Raw genomic sequence first — 14,655 nt, 5'->3', positions numbered from 1 at the left:
TCTTGGTTATTCAGTTCTATAGCTTCTCACTAAACTGAATTTGAATGACTTTTTTCCTTTAAATGTTTTTGCAATTATAGTATATTTTATTTTATTCAACACTTAGTTTTAATTACACTTTCATTTTAGTTAACCATAGAGCTTTTTTGTAGTTCTTAATTTTATAAACATTTGCAGCTTTTATTTTGCCATCTTTTAACTTTTAATACTAACTGATATCTTTTAACTCACTATCTCCACAGACTGTTTTCAGGTCATAGCTATTAATTTCATAATCCCTACATTTTTACTTTATGCTGGTTGAAGACCACAGTAAACTATTGTATAACTAAACATTTAAAATAAAATTGGAGTTAAGATCTTAATACAGAAAAGAGGGTCTTGAGGTCCCAAGAGGTTTAAGTTACCTATTTCAACCCTAATTATTTTCTAAGGAAGGAACTCATGTCCCCGAGAAGAACCATTTGTGCTTTCAAACATTGGAACGCTTGGTGTATTCTGGAGCTGCCAAAGTGGTCCAATGGGCCATGATTCTGTGTTGATGCTTCCCTCAACATTTTCTCAAAACTCCAAATATGCCTCTTCACTCAAGATCATTGGCTATCTCTGGTTTAGTGACCATGCTCTTACTAGTATTCCTAATGAAAATTAACCGCTTGAGACTTCTCAACTGTTTGCAGGTATGTTTTTGTGTGCATATAGTGTAGATGTATTCAACCTCAAGGAAACGTACAATATTCTTATGTTTTTCTTTACAATTGATTCCTTCTCCCTCCCTTTGTTACACTTGTCCCACATTTCTAAATCATTCCTCATTTGCCTGAAATCAACTTCTCCTGGCTCAGAATTGCCTGCCCTCTCCTATGCTTGCCAATTTCCCCATGCTCCTCTCCCTAAATATGGACAGATTTTCCCGGCCAGGTTTCCACCTTCTAAAATGTCTCTCTCCATCTACATGATTGACTGCAGACAATCCTGATCAACCTAATTGCCCCCTCCAACAAAAGCAGACTGACTACAGTAGACAGCACCATCCACTCACCTGCACAGTGAGGGCTGCCTGCTTTGTCATGGATTGGTAAACTCCATTAAATTCCACATTATAATCCAAATCATAAACGGGACACTGCAACAGATGAAGAAGCTGATTAGAGAACTACCTCTGCTTGTGTATATTTGGTTACTGAAATAGATTCCTGGCAGGCCTTCCCGATTCTCTCCTTCTCTCGATCACATTTCAGTTCAGGCAGGGCCATTCAAATTGTTATAGACCTTCATCTTCATTCCCAAGTTTCATTACATCACAGAGCAATTCAGTTGCTCCCAGTTCGAGCCACTTTGAGATTGCTTAATTTGTATACCTTTTTTTAATGTTTCTGCCTAGAAGAAAGAATGATTAAAGAACACATGGTACTGTTACACAGCACCTTTATCAGGATGGAAGATGATACTGAAGTTCAAAGAACCCTTCTCCCAAAATGAATACTAGAGAAGAAACAACTCACAAACACAGACAAAACACCTGTACAATGAGCAGGTTTCCCACTTTCTCAGCTTAGGTTTGCCAAATCTAGGTAAAACTACTTGCAGACATGCCACCCATTCCTATAAACAAGTAACAATAAAATAAATAAATAAATAAATAAATAAATAAATAAATAAATAAATAAATAAATAAATAAGGTAAGGTAAGGTAAGGTAAGATATGATAAGATAAGGAGTTCTACACCAGTGACGTGCGGTGAGAGTTATGGCTGGTGAGGCTGGTGACGTCATCAGGAAGGCGGGGAATGGGACCACGTGTGCAGGAGGCTGAGGCAGCCCCCACCTTCCTGAGTGAACATTAAGGGGACCGCGGAGTGCACTGATCCGCGTAGCCTTGCTTCCTCCACCGGCGCCAGTCCCTTCCCCCCCCCACTCCTTCAACGTCTTCCACCAACCCAAAGCCCAATCCCCAGAGGCCTCCCTCGGGCCTTCTGCATCCCCCTAACTCCTCCTGCACGGCTTCTTCAGCGTTGTCACCTCAACGAAGCCCTGCCTTGGCAGCCAGCAAAAAACCCGTTGGCTCCCGGGAATGGCCCCACATCAACGAGAGACTCACCTACAGGGCGGGCCTTTCCCGAGCCGCCGACTCCGAGAAAAAAATCGGGGTGAGGGAGGGAGATGCACAAAATGGGGGCAGGAGCTTCCCAGGGGTGTGGGAGAGGAGGAAGAAGAAGAAGAGCCTGTCTAAGGCTTGCAGCCGCCGGCGCCCACAAACGCGGGCCCGTGGCGGTGGGTTCCTTTGCGTTTGCTTCCTAACAACCCGAGAGGCAGCGCGCCGGCTGTGTGGTTGTCAAGCAGCTTCACCAATCGCTGCCCAGGAAAAGCAGCTCCGTGGGGCCCGGCGGCAAGGCTTGAGCGGGGTGACAGAGCAGCCGCCTCAATGGGAAAGCAACGGAAGGGGCTGCGCTTTCACCCCGCTCAAGCCTTGCCGCCTGCATGGGAAGCCGTCCTCGCTGGCCCTTTCGTTGCTTTCCCATTCAGGCAGCTGCGCTTTCACCCCGCTGAAGCCTTGCTGCAGCAAGGCTTCAGCGGGGTGAAAACGCAGCCCCTTTCGCTGCTTTCCCATTCAGCAGCAAGGCTTCAGCGGGGTGAAAACGCAGCCCCTTTCGCTGCTTTCCAATTCAGCAGCAAGGCTTCAGCGGGCTGAAAACGCAGCCCCTTTCGCTGCTTTCCCATTGAGGCAGCAAGGCTTCAGTGGGGTGAAAGCGCAGCCCCTTTCGCTGCTTTCCCATTGAGGCAGCAAGGCTTCAGCGGGGTGAAAGCGCAGCCCCTTTCGCTGCTTTCCCATTCAGCAGCAAGGCTTCAGCTGGGTGAAAACGCAGCCCCTTTCACTGCTTTCCCATTGAGGCAGCAAGGGGCTGCGTTTTCACCCCGCTGAAGCCTTGCTGCCTGAATGGGAAAGCAAGAAAGGGGCTGCGTTTTCACCTTGCTGAAGCCTTGCTGCTGAATGGGAAAGCAAGAAAGGGGCTGCGTTTTCACCCCGCTGAAGCCTTGCTGCCTGAATGGGAAAGCAAGAAAGGGGCTGCGTTTTCACCTCGCTGAAGCCTTGCTGCTGAATGGGAAAGCAAGAAAGGGGCTGCGTTTTCACCTCGCTGAAGCCTTGCTGCCTCAATGGGAAAGCAGCGAAAGGGGCTGCGTTTTCACCCCGCTGAAGCCTTGCTGCCTCAATGGGAAAGCAGCGAAAGGGGCTGCGTTTTCACCCCGCTGAAGCCTTGCTGCCTCAATGGGAAAGCAGCGAAAGGGGCTGCGTTTTCACCCAGCTGAAGCCTTGCTGCTGAATGGGAAAGCAGCGAAAGGGGCTGCGTTTTCACCCCGCTGAAGCCTTGCTGCCTCAATGGGAAAGCAGCGAAAGGGGCTGCGTTTTCACCCAGCTGAAGCCTTGCTGCTGAATGGGAAAGCAGCGAAAGGGGCAGTGAGGACGGCTTCCCATGCAGGCAGCAAGGCTTCAGCGTGGTGAAAACGCAGCCCCTTTCGTTGCTTTCCCATTGAGGCAGCAAGGCTTCAGCGGGGTGAAAGCCCCTTTCGCTGCTTTCCCATTGAGGCAGCAAGGCTTCAGCGGGGTGAAAGCGCAGCCGCCTCAATGGGAAAGCAACGAAAGGGGCAGCGAGGTCGTTCTCCAGTCGCTTTCGTGGCTTCGTCATCCGGGAGCGCCAACAACATTTCTGCCTCAGCAGCTCCCGGGCACGGCTGACGGATGTATATAATATTATAATATAATATTACATACTATTATTTCATGAAGAGAGGTGAGGCTCTGCCTCCCCTGCCTCCCCTGACCGCACGTCCCTGTTCTACACATATGAGTACACACACACACACACACACACACACTGAGGGAATAAAAACCACACTCTTGAAAAGGATTGAGCCAAGACAAAAAATTAATTTTACCTGAATAAGCTACACAAGGAACTCTCTGCATAGGTGTGTACAAAGTCACACAAATATATGCATGTATCTATAAACATTGTGTTCTCTCCAAGCAGCAGAAATGGGGGCCAGGGGGAGTGAGATGGGGGTAGGTGGGTAAGAGAGATCTGAACTGGGAAAGGGGAAAAAAAGAACAGACATGGAGGAACCAATGGGAAGGAAAGAAGGAAATGAACGGGAGGAATGAAAAACAAATTACACAGAAAGGATGACTCTAGTATGGTAGGAAAATCCGCTATCATTTGTGCCTTATGGAAAAGGGGGGACAATACAAATTTGGGCCATGTAGACTCTGTGTTTGTACAGCTCTGACTCTCAATAAGGCAGAAACAGCTTTCCCTCCTAAGTAGCACCTGCTGCTTCTTTGTGAGACACTTCAAAAGTAAAACAAGGCTGTTTTATCATCACTGCTCTTGCTAAGTCTTATTATTACTGGAAGTTAGTAATGTCACTAACAAAAACAATGTCCTCCCTTCCTCCCCAGCCACTTTGTCAGTCCTCTGAGAAAGATCGAGTCAGGAAACCGCCTCTACAAAGGATATTGGAACCCGGTTGCAAATAATGATAGCAGAATCTTGAAAGCCCGATTATAATTTCTTTCTGTCCTTATACCCAAGAAAATCAAGGTGGACAATCTTGAGCTTCTTTCTCACCGCCTCTTTTCTTTCATGGCTAAGCAGATGCTAATGTAACCCTTCCTTGAATTCCTTTTTCAGGGTTATCTCGGCATGCGTCCTCTCTGAACCGGATATTTGTCATATTTGTTTTCAGGCATACTGTTTTCTCTCTGTGTCCTAAGTGAACACTAACAACTTTGGGATGTAGATTTGGAATCTACCTGCTTTGAAGGCAGCTCAGATCTGTCAGAATCAGCCCAATTTGACTCAGAATGCAGGAATGGTCCAAATTTGATTCGCAGTTAAATTGAGCAGCAATAGTACCATAAGCAAAGACAAACACTTCCAATATTCAAATAGCCTATCATAAACTAGCAGGACTTACCACAATATCTTGGATGGAGACCACAGAGCAGGGATAGATTGTCTTAGAAATCACTCTGACAATGACAGAATCCACATCAGGAGGGAACTGGTACAAAAAGTACTACGAAGGAAGAAAATATGTTTACGATCCTTTCTGCTATAAGGATAATCTTTAAATATGGGTGAGCCCCATTTATCCAAAATAGTCATGCTGATGCCATCATGCTTCTGAGTCTGTACCTGACTTGCCCCTTGAGTGGTAATATTTAAAGTAGAGCTCTACTGGTTTTTTTTTTAAATATGAGAAGAGATCTCCACATAGTTAATCAGCGTAAAACCCAAACCCCAACCAAAAATTAATCCCATAAATACAATCAATAAATAATCCCTCAACCAATAACAGCCCATATTCCAGAGTGATTCTCAGCCACCAGAGGCCCTGTGAAAGTGTATATTATGTGTAAGAAGGATGCTAAATGAAGCAAGTTTTTTAGCTACTAGCCACTCGGGGAACTGCTGTCATAACTACACAATACAACAATTTCACCACAATAAAGCAAGCTTTGGGCTGGTTAGTGCCTGGTTGGAAGAGTTCCAGTTCATGAATATATAATTGCTTAATTTTGATCTCAAGGGAAGATAAAAATAAAATAAAAAATATTATCTCTCTAATGGCTTGGAAGCTATGACAAAACTTTTACTTAATGAAAGAAATGTCTATAGAGATTCTCAGTCATCCAGGCCATGGTTAACAAGAGGGCAAGTCAGGCACAGACCAGAGACATGGTGGCATCAGCATGAGTATCTTGGTTAAATGGGGCTCCCCCATATTTAAAGAACTTCAGAACTAAAGAAGCGAAACGTCTTCAAGGAAAAACAAAGCCAGTTGCCCTTTGAAAAATCATATTTGGGATAATCAAGGAAAAGTTTTCCTGTTTTCCACCATACCTTTATAACGCTCAGTACTGCCCTGATACAGTTATCAAAGCTTTTCCCCCTTGCTTTAACTGCTGTACAATTAAAATATATCTTTGGGGGGTACAAAACCAAGGACCAAATCAGCTCCGTAAGGCATTCTAAGGACCCCAAATGGTCTACTTTCATTTCATTCACTTTTATTTTCATATTGGATTTTATTATTCTCATTTTTAAAATAACAGTTGGGGAAATAGATAACAATTAAAAGCCTACATCTCCTAAGTCCTCCAAGAGCATCGGTCAGGATCCCCACTTTCAGTCTCCAGCTGCACTTCTCCGACTTTTCTTTTAGCCTCCGGAGCCATCCGACGAGAGGGCGAACAGCGCGATGCTGTCTCTCGCCCCCACTCCGCTCCCCAGCTCCTAGGCGAAGCCGAAAAGCACCCCAGCTGGCTGCCGCCACATGCGGGGTGCCTCGGCCGGCCGCCCTTCGGCAGGAGCCCCCTACAAGGCCTCCTGTGTCCTTTAAGGGACCCACCGGGGAGACGAGCGGCGGACAAACACGTCCGTCATCGTCCGATCCCGGAAGTGATGTATCGTGCTGGGATCTCTACCAACAGTATGAAAGCTGCCAAAAAATTTTGTATACCTATTTACCCTCCCCTATATATTTGAAAACCAATACAATTTTGTTTAAAAAAAACAATTAAAAGCCTACAATTCCCATCAGGCCATTCATATAAATATTTAGTGATCACTCTTTGCAGCCTTCCCATCTGGCTTCCCACAAGCAAAGTCAAGGGAGGAGACTGGATTCACTTAATGACCATGTGATTAGTGCACTGATTTGCTTAACAACTGTGGCAAAAAAGTCATAGAACTGGGCATGACTCACTTAACAACCACCTTGCTTAGCGATGGAAATTCTGGTCCCAGTTGTGGTCCTATGTTGAGGACTATCTGTAATGAGGAGGTTCTGGAAAAATCAGTTCATTTTACCAAAGGGAAAAAATAAACACAATTTTTTCTGGAAGGGATGGCAATGCAGCAACCTTTTAACAGGGGAGTGAGGCCGGATATTGCTGGAAACTGGATGAGTATAGGATAAGCACAAGACTAAGATGGGGGTGAAGACAAAGAAGCCCACAGGTGACCCCTGCCAGGCCAAACACTGCTTTTTATTGTCAAGGAAATCCACATTAAACATTGCCTTTCGAAGCTTTCTGATTTGATAACTATCAATCAATATACTGGGGGTTTGGAAACCATTGCCTCTGAAGAATGGTTAGAAAAATCTACTTATATTTAACCTTCAAAAGAAATAACTGAAGGAGAAATGACACATTTGCAAATATTTAAAGGGTTATCACACCTGTCAAATATTGCTGCCTATTGCTATTGCAAGCAAATATTGCTATCTCTCCTGCCTCAAGGGCAGGACCAGAATTGATAGAGTAATATTACAAGGAAGTTAGTATAGGCCAGACAGAGGAAGAACTTCCTAATCAGAGCAGCTGTCAGCTAATGGAAGAGGATGCCACATACGGGGAGAGTTCTTTTCTGCTGGAAATCTTCAGAGGTGAAATAGTTATTTGTCAAAATGCTCTTGCGGAAAGTGTACTTGCACAAGCTGACTTCTAAGGTCACTTCCAATTCTATGATTTTATCACGTAATTCAGGCTCAACTCCGTGCTCAGTACAGAAATTCAAATTAAAATATGGACAGAAGTCTATCCAAGTTTTACTTCTGCTGAACCACTCAAAGGGAAGTCCTTCTATGCCTGCGTAATTCGTTGTACTATCAAGTAGTATCCACTTTTTCTCATTATAAATCCATTTCCATTATGTCTTATATTTCTGATTCACTTTATTAAAGAGTGTTATTTGGAAATTAATTTTTTTGCTATTTTAATATTTTCGTTGGTCTACAAACAAGGTTAATAGGATAAATTAGATGTGGATAATATATGCCATCCCTGAAGAAATTCCTGAGGAAATCATCCCTGGCACCTCTTTTAACGTCAACTGATGTAGCGATTGGTCCCAGCTGGAGACTGATTGGCAATACAATCTGGATCTTAAAGAGATTTCAAATTTTTATTCCATTTTATTAACAGGTTCATGAAGCTTTTAATACCACTACGAGATCATACCAATGAACCTTGTTCTTCCCTGGCATAAATATCCACACCTGAGTACTGTAGAGAAATTTGTTGAGTTAGATGTCATCTAGCATCGGATACTGAGGTACTGGTTTAACATTCATCTAGATTGGAGTTAGAGTTATATATAGGCATTCCATGTCCTCCAGAGGCAATTTATCTAGTTTGATAGCGATCTGGACTCAATAATCCAAGAAGACAGAAGAGAGATTTTAAGAGTTTACATTTGCCTCTCTGCCCGTTATATAGAGGTAGTTAATATTGCCAAAGTCCTACACAGTCTTAAGATATTGGCTTATATGAAGAAGAGATGCTTTTGTACCTTCTTGGACTCTTCTCTTCATCCTGTCATTAAGAACTGCCTATTATTGTATATAGGAATGTACAGCTGGCATCCGATACAATTTCATTTCAGTGCCAATGAATAAAATTGTGCAGCTGGCAGCAATATTGACTTCCTTTCAGTGTGAAGTAAAGATCTGGCTATTTATACAAACATTTGTGTCTTACTGGAGGCTTTAATCTATGTGTAAGCATTGATTTTATAATGTTGAGGCTTTTTTTTATTAATAGCTGTTTAATTTGTCTGTTTGGCTCCATCTGCCCTAAGATTTATAATATAGGGCAAATGTATCCTACCTTAATAAATAGCCAAAAATAATATTCCAACATCTTGGATTTTAACTAAACTTTGAAAAGATGTATTTATCATTACCATACATAATTATTATTATTTACCTGTGGCTGAGAGGGGCTGGCAGTGAATATAAAAGTAGTGTTCATGCTGTGGACAAAAGGAAATTTGTTCAGATATTAATATAAAATATGAAACATACAGGTAAGGTAGCAGTTAGAAACTGTGGTAAGAACTTCATTAGATATCTACAGCTGGGTTCATTTTTCCAAATGAGTTTCACCCATGTCACTAATGAATATATAGATGATTTTGGAATAAACAAAAGCTCTACTGATGAATATCTTGTACAAATTATAGAGTTCAAATATTTGGTTCTCTCCGGTGTATGCATTTATAAGGAAAACACAAAATCCAAACCTGAAGGATTGGGCAGGATCCCAATCCACCCATTGGGTAGATGCAGATGGACATAGAAAGCTGTGTGATGCAGACAACAAGCTGTCGACACTCAGGCTAAACATTTTTAGCTTGCATGCCATATGTTAGCACTATGTTGCTTTCTTCGCTCTGTTTCTGGTCAGCTTTGGATATAAATTGATTTGACATGCAAAAGTGGGGATATGCAGCATATATAATAGAAGGTTAATATTTTTAGCGAGAAGCCTTTGATGCTTCTAATATAGCTTATGGCCTAGATCCGTGATGGCGAACCTATGGCACGCGTGCCACAAGTGGCACGCGGAGCCATTTGTCAGGGCACGCGAGGCGGTGCCCTGTCAGCTGGCCAGCGCGCATGCGCGCGCTGGCCAGCTGAGTTCACCTTTTTAAAAGCTATTTTCGCCTTCCCCAGGCTCCAGAGGCTTTATAGGAGCCTGGGGAGGGCGAAAAGAGCCTCCCCCGCCCCCCCGGAGGCTTCAGGGACCATCACTTCCGGTTTGCTCGGAGGGTGGTTTTAAGCGCTCCGAAGGCTTCAGGGAAGCCTCCGGACAGTCCCTGAAGCCTCCGGAGGGCCTCCGGGAGGTCGGGGGAGGCTCTTTTTGCCCTTCCCAGGCTCCTATAAAGCCTCTGGAGCCTGGGGAGGGCGAAAAAAACATGTCAAAATGGGGGGGAGTCGCGCGTTTTGCGTGCATGCGCACTTGGGGGGTCACGCGTTGCATTATGGGTGCGGCACGCCCGCACTCGACCCCCCTGCGCTCCCCCCACTTGTGGCACGCGAGCCAAAAAAGGTTCGCCATCACTGGCCTAGATCGATAAATCTATTGCTACTGTTTTTTTCAGAGGATTTGGCTCTAGCTGTTTCTCTTCTTGTTCTTTGTGTTATTCCTGTCACATTGCGGGGTCCTTAGTTTTGCATTTCAACCACTACTTTGGTCTGCAGCATCAGTGGGACATATGACTACAGCTTGCATTGCCTCCATGCAGGCAGTCCAAACAGCTTGTAATCAGCAAAACAAATGTGTGTGTTTTTAGCTGCGGCCTCCCATGTTGTCCATGGGAAATTTTAAAATATAGGGTTTTTTTGTTTTTCTATTTAAACAAAAGAACGAATATTGAAAATAACCACATAAGGACAAAAACAAAATGATATATAAATGTATATAAAAATTCTTTATAATCTTAAGGAAAAAGAACACTTTAAACATTGATATTTAATATTTATATCCCCAAACATATTTGTATAGGGATAATCTACTGAGAATTGCTGTGTTATATATTTATAAAGTCACTTTCTATGAGATAGGCATCCCTATGAACTTGATTAATAATGAAATCAATTTTGTTAAACATGGCAATCAAATATGAGTAGAACAATTCTTACCTAAAGGATGCTAAAACATGGATTTGTTGTGTTAATTTTTCAGCCAGTGCTGTTTTTAATGCAGTGATCCAAACAACAACAAAATTTGTTTTCCATTGTTCTGAAATGGTAAATCCAGAAACGGACCACTCACCTAAGTTGGAAGTTCTTAATCTTGGTAACTTGCAGCTGATAGTGGGCATTATAAGGAGCCATGGAAGCGACATTTATAAATACGATTTGCTCGGAAGATCCATTCTCAGGTACAGACTCGGATGGGCAGAGGGTACGGCTGACTTCTGTGTAGTTGTAACTTCTTTGGTAGCTGCCGACACAAAGCAAAATCTGACATTCAGAATAAAAACTGTGTTTTAAAAAAACCCACACAGTTGAGTATAATGCTTTGGAGAAAAACATATACTTAAATACTAATTATCCATCCTCTACCAGCTGGGATCATAAATCAACCTGGCCTTTGACTCTTCAAAACCCAGGTTTTAAAGAAGTGCTTCTAAAGGAGAGCAAGGTGAGGCCAGACAAACCTTTGAGAGTCCTATAGGTGCCTGCGCTCAGACTCCATAAAATATTATATAAATGAAGATAATTTCATCCAAATATTTATGTCCGTGTTATAAAACAAACTGCCATTTAAAACAGAAGGGGGGAAATAAAAATAACTCCTTCACTCAGAGCAGAAGTGTTACTGTGTCTGGTATATGTCATGAATTAGGAGCCAATAGGTGGAGTCACAAGTGCTCTATTTTTTCAGGCCTTGAGCAGTTCCAGCATTGTGAGTAAAGAGTACCTCTTGGCCTTTAGTACTACTCTGAATATAATCAGTGCACTTTGTTGAACATCCAAGTTAGCTTTCTAGCCTGAGCAATTTCCATAGCATACACCGAATAAGCCTTTTGTCTCATCCTCTTATCTTCTCTTATCTACCTCTGCTAATCTTGTTTATATCTTATCTGCCTATTGATTTTTCTGCATCAATTCCTAATTGCTGGTGACCTTTTCTCTTTGAAATCTGTCCAGCATCAGTCAGCCTCTAATCCATGTCCTGTACTTGAATTTGGCAAAGAAAACAGATGCAAGATAATGTGTGAAGTCTCCAAGTTGAGTTCAACTTCTGGTGACTTTATAGACATATCCCTTAAGTTTTGTTGGCAATAATATAGAAATAGTCTCCTCTTGCTTTTTACTATGGTGTTTTTTGACTTCGCAATTTAGACCACATATCTGGAATTTTCTGGTGGTCTCCTATCCAGGCATTTAACAGTGTCTGACTCTACTTCCCCTTTTCAAGGTTAGTTAGGCAGGGGGGTAACTAAACAAACCACTATTGCACAAGACTTTTGAGGAGTTTTTCAGCCAATTTGAACAGTAAAGATTTAACACCCTGGAAATCCTGACATGCTTTGCTAGATAGGACTCTTTGTTTCCAGCTATGAAAGCTGCTAGACATATTTGATTACTAAGCAGTTACATTTTGATCTTGAATCACTTGGACGATATGAAATTATATTGTTATAAATTGAGTTATATTGGTGGTATGGAATAAGCCTAATTTTATAATAGCAGGAAAATATGTTTTATTGGAATGCTTATATCAACACTTTAACTCAGCTGATTTCAAATGGCTATATAAAGGATTTTGAGAGTTTATGTTTTGAGTTTAATTTCTCTATAGTATTTGTTTGGCAATAACTGAAAGAGGTATTAATCAAGCAGTATGTCGGCGGACTCCTTTCTGGTACAATACAGCCAGACCCTGCCGTTGGTGCTGACCTGCGACGTTCAGCGTTGGTGCCGTCCTCAGCCACCGCATGCCCAACGGAACCAAAGCCCCTATTGCATTTTACTCCAGGACCTTGTCTGCCGCAGAACGGAACTACAGCCAGCTGGACCCTGAGGCTTTGGCTGCAGTGGCCGGAGTAAAGAGGTTCCATGAGTATCCATATGGCCGGGACTTCGAACTAGTTACGGACCACAAGCCGTTGTTGGGCTTACTGGCTGGGGAGCGACCTACCTCAGTGTCATTATCACCTCGCATGACCAGATGGACCATCTTCCTAGCTGCCTACTCCTACCGTCTCATCCACCGACCAAGCTCCACTTTGGGGCATGCTGACGCTCTAAGCTGCTGCCCGCTGCCTGAACTTCTCACTGACCCTACCCCCGAAATGCCAGTCCTCCTCATTGACTGCCTTGAGACTGGGTCTATCTCGTCCAGTGACGTTGCCCATCACTCTGCAAAGGACTCCACCATCAAACAAATTTTGAACTGGAAGCGGAGGGGGTGGCCCAAGGGGCCTGCTGGGGCTGATTTCAAAATGTATTTGGCCAAACGCAATGAGTTATCAGTTGTAAATGGCTGTTTATTGTGGGGGCACTGGGTCGTTGTTCTACCCAAACTGCGCATTGCAGTATTAGAGGCTTTACATGTAGGGCATCCTGGAATTGTCAGGATGAAGTCTTTGGCTAGGAATTACGTGTGGTGGCCTAACATGGACGGGAAGATTGAAGAATGGGTGGCCACCTGCACACTGTGCCAGGAGTCCAGACCAGCTCCCCCAGAGGCACCCGCTAAGGAATGGGAGCGACCTCAAGCACCATGGTCTAGGGTGCACATTGACTTTGCTGGCCCAGTTCACGGCCAGACATTTCTCATAGTTGTGGGTGCCTACTTGAAATGGTTAGAGGTAGTCCTGATGACCTCCACTACGGCAGAAGCGGTCATCATGGTGCTAAGAAGACATTTCTCCACGCATGACCTGCCCGATGTCTTGGTCTCTAACAATGGGCCCCAATTCACGGCCATGCAATTTGAGACCTTCCTAGCAGCTCAGGGAATCAGGCATGCCCTGGTCACGCCATTCCATCCGGCCTCCAATGGTCAGATGGAGAAAATGGTGAGATCTGCAAAAGAGGCCTTCTCTAAGATGGGCCCAGGAGATTGGTAAACATAGGTTGACCACTATTTGCTAATTCAGCACATCACACCCAGTGCCACTACAGGGAGAAGCCCCTCCAAGCTTCTCATGGGTCGCCGGCTAAGGTCCCACTTAGACCGTCTACACCCCAATTATTCTGCCTCATCGCCCACAGACTCCACAAGCAAGATTCGGACATTTGGCGATTCGGTATATGCCCACAACTATGCTGGGGGAACTCTGTGGATTCCTGCCACAGTGATAGGCATCACAGGCCCTCACTCTTACCTCCTAGAGCTCGAGGATGGTAGGAATTGGAGAAGGCATATTGACCAACTCCGTGGCCGCCTCTCCAACCCCACTCTTAGACAACCAGAGGTAACTCCTGCATGAGTTAGCGAAAGCCCTACCCAAAAAGAGCAAACACTCACTCCTTCCATGGCCAGCTGAAGCCCGAGGGTACCGGGAAACTTATCTGGTTATGTCGCAGGCCCGCAGCGAGCTACGAGCGAACCGGCTCTAGAATCTCCAGATGCGGCCTCTGAAAGGTTCCAGGAGCTTCCACCAAGCGGAGCTGCAGAGCAAACAGATATGTCCGACCTGTCCAAGGAAACCCCTCCTACTGAACTGCGCAGGTCTGGCAGAGCTATCCAAAAGCCTGCCTACCTGCGTGACTATGTAACAAGTAGGATTGTTCCATCCAGGAGGGGAGGGGCGTTAGATACTTGTTCTAACTACAGTGGTTTCCACCAAGGTCCTCTGTTCCGGCAGGAGCAGAGGTTTAATCCTATTGGTCGAAGGGTCTGACTGCTCCCTATAAAAGGGCTGCTGTCAGACTCAACCTTTGCTGGATTGTTCTCACCTGTTGTACTTAATAAAGAGCTGTTGTTACCGTTAAGTTTTTGTGTGCCTATCCATTACCCAATCTAACAGTAAGAATCTGTTTATTCTCCTAGATTTCACTAGGTAATGGCATAATCAAAACACAATATTCTACATCTCTTGATTGGAGGTTTCAGTTCAAACAGAGAAAGCTAATTCCAGAAAGCTAAAACAAATTCTTATTTCTTTATACCAATCTACAATAAAGGGTTTCATTTTGTTCTCCAATAGCTATGTGAAATTATTTTGAATTAACTGCCAGCCGTTGACACCCATTTCTTTTATTTCCAAAATGAAGCAGTAGACATATGAAAGCAGTTTTAGATGGATATTAAATGCAAGCTGGTGGTTAGAGTTTCTTTGTTCA

General features: G+C 43.9%; 1 protein-coding gene across 2 annotated transcripts in view; it reads right to left on the bottom strand.

The window, feature by feature from the left end:
* The window catches only part of SIDT1 (SID1 transmembrane family member 1), a 71,157-nt gene that overhangs the window by 47,208 nt on the left and 9,294 nt on the right, over positions 1-14,655 (bottom strand). For both annotated transcript variants that reach the window (XM_081940515.1, XM_081940516.1), the window contains exons 3-6: positions 10,628-10,798; positions 8,777-8,822; positions 4,978-5,079; positions 1,043-1,126 (exon numbers count right to left, since the gene is read on the bottom strand). In XM_081940515.1, the coding sequence (XP_081796641.1) occupies positions 1,043-1,126; positions 4,978-5,079; positions 8,777-8,822; positions 10,628-10,798 (403 nt within the window). The remainder of the gene's footprint in view (positions 1-1,042; positions 1,127-4,977; positions 5,080-8,776; positions 8,823-10,627; positions 10,799-14,655) is intronic.

This window comes from Natrix helvetica (genome assembly GCF_964273705.1).
Source record: "Natrix helvetica genome assembly, chromosome: 2".
Lineage (NCBI taxonomy): Eukaryota > Metazoa > Chordata > Lepidosauria > Squamata > Natricidae > Natrix > Natrix helvetica.
The sequence above is the reverse complement of the archived record's forward strand: the minus strand, read 5'-3'. Positions and strand labels throughout refer to the sequence as shown.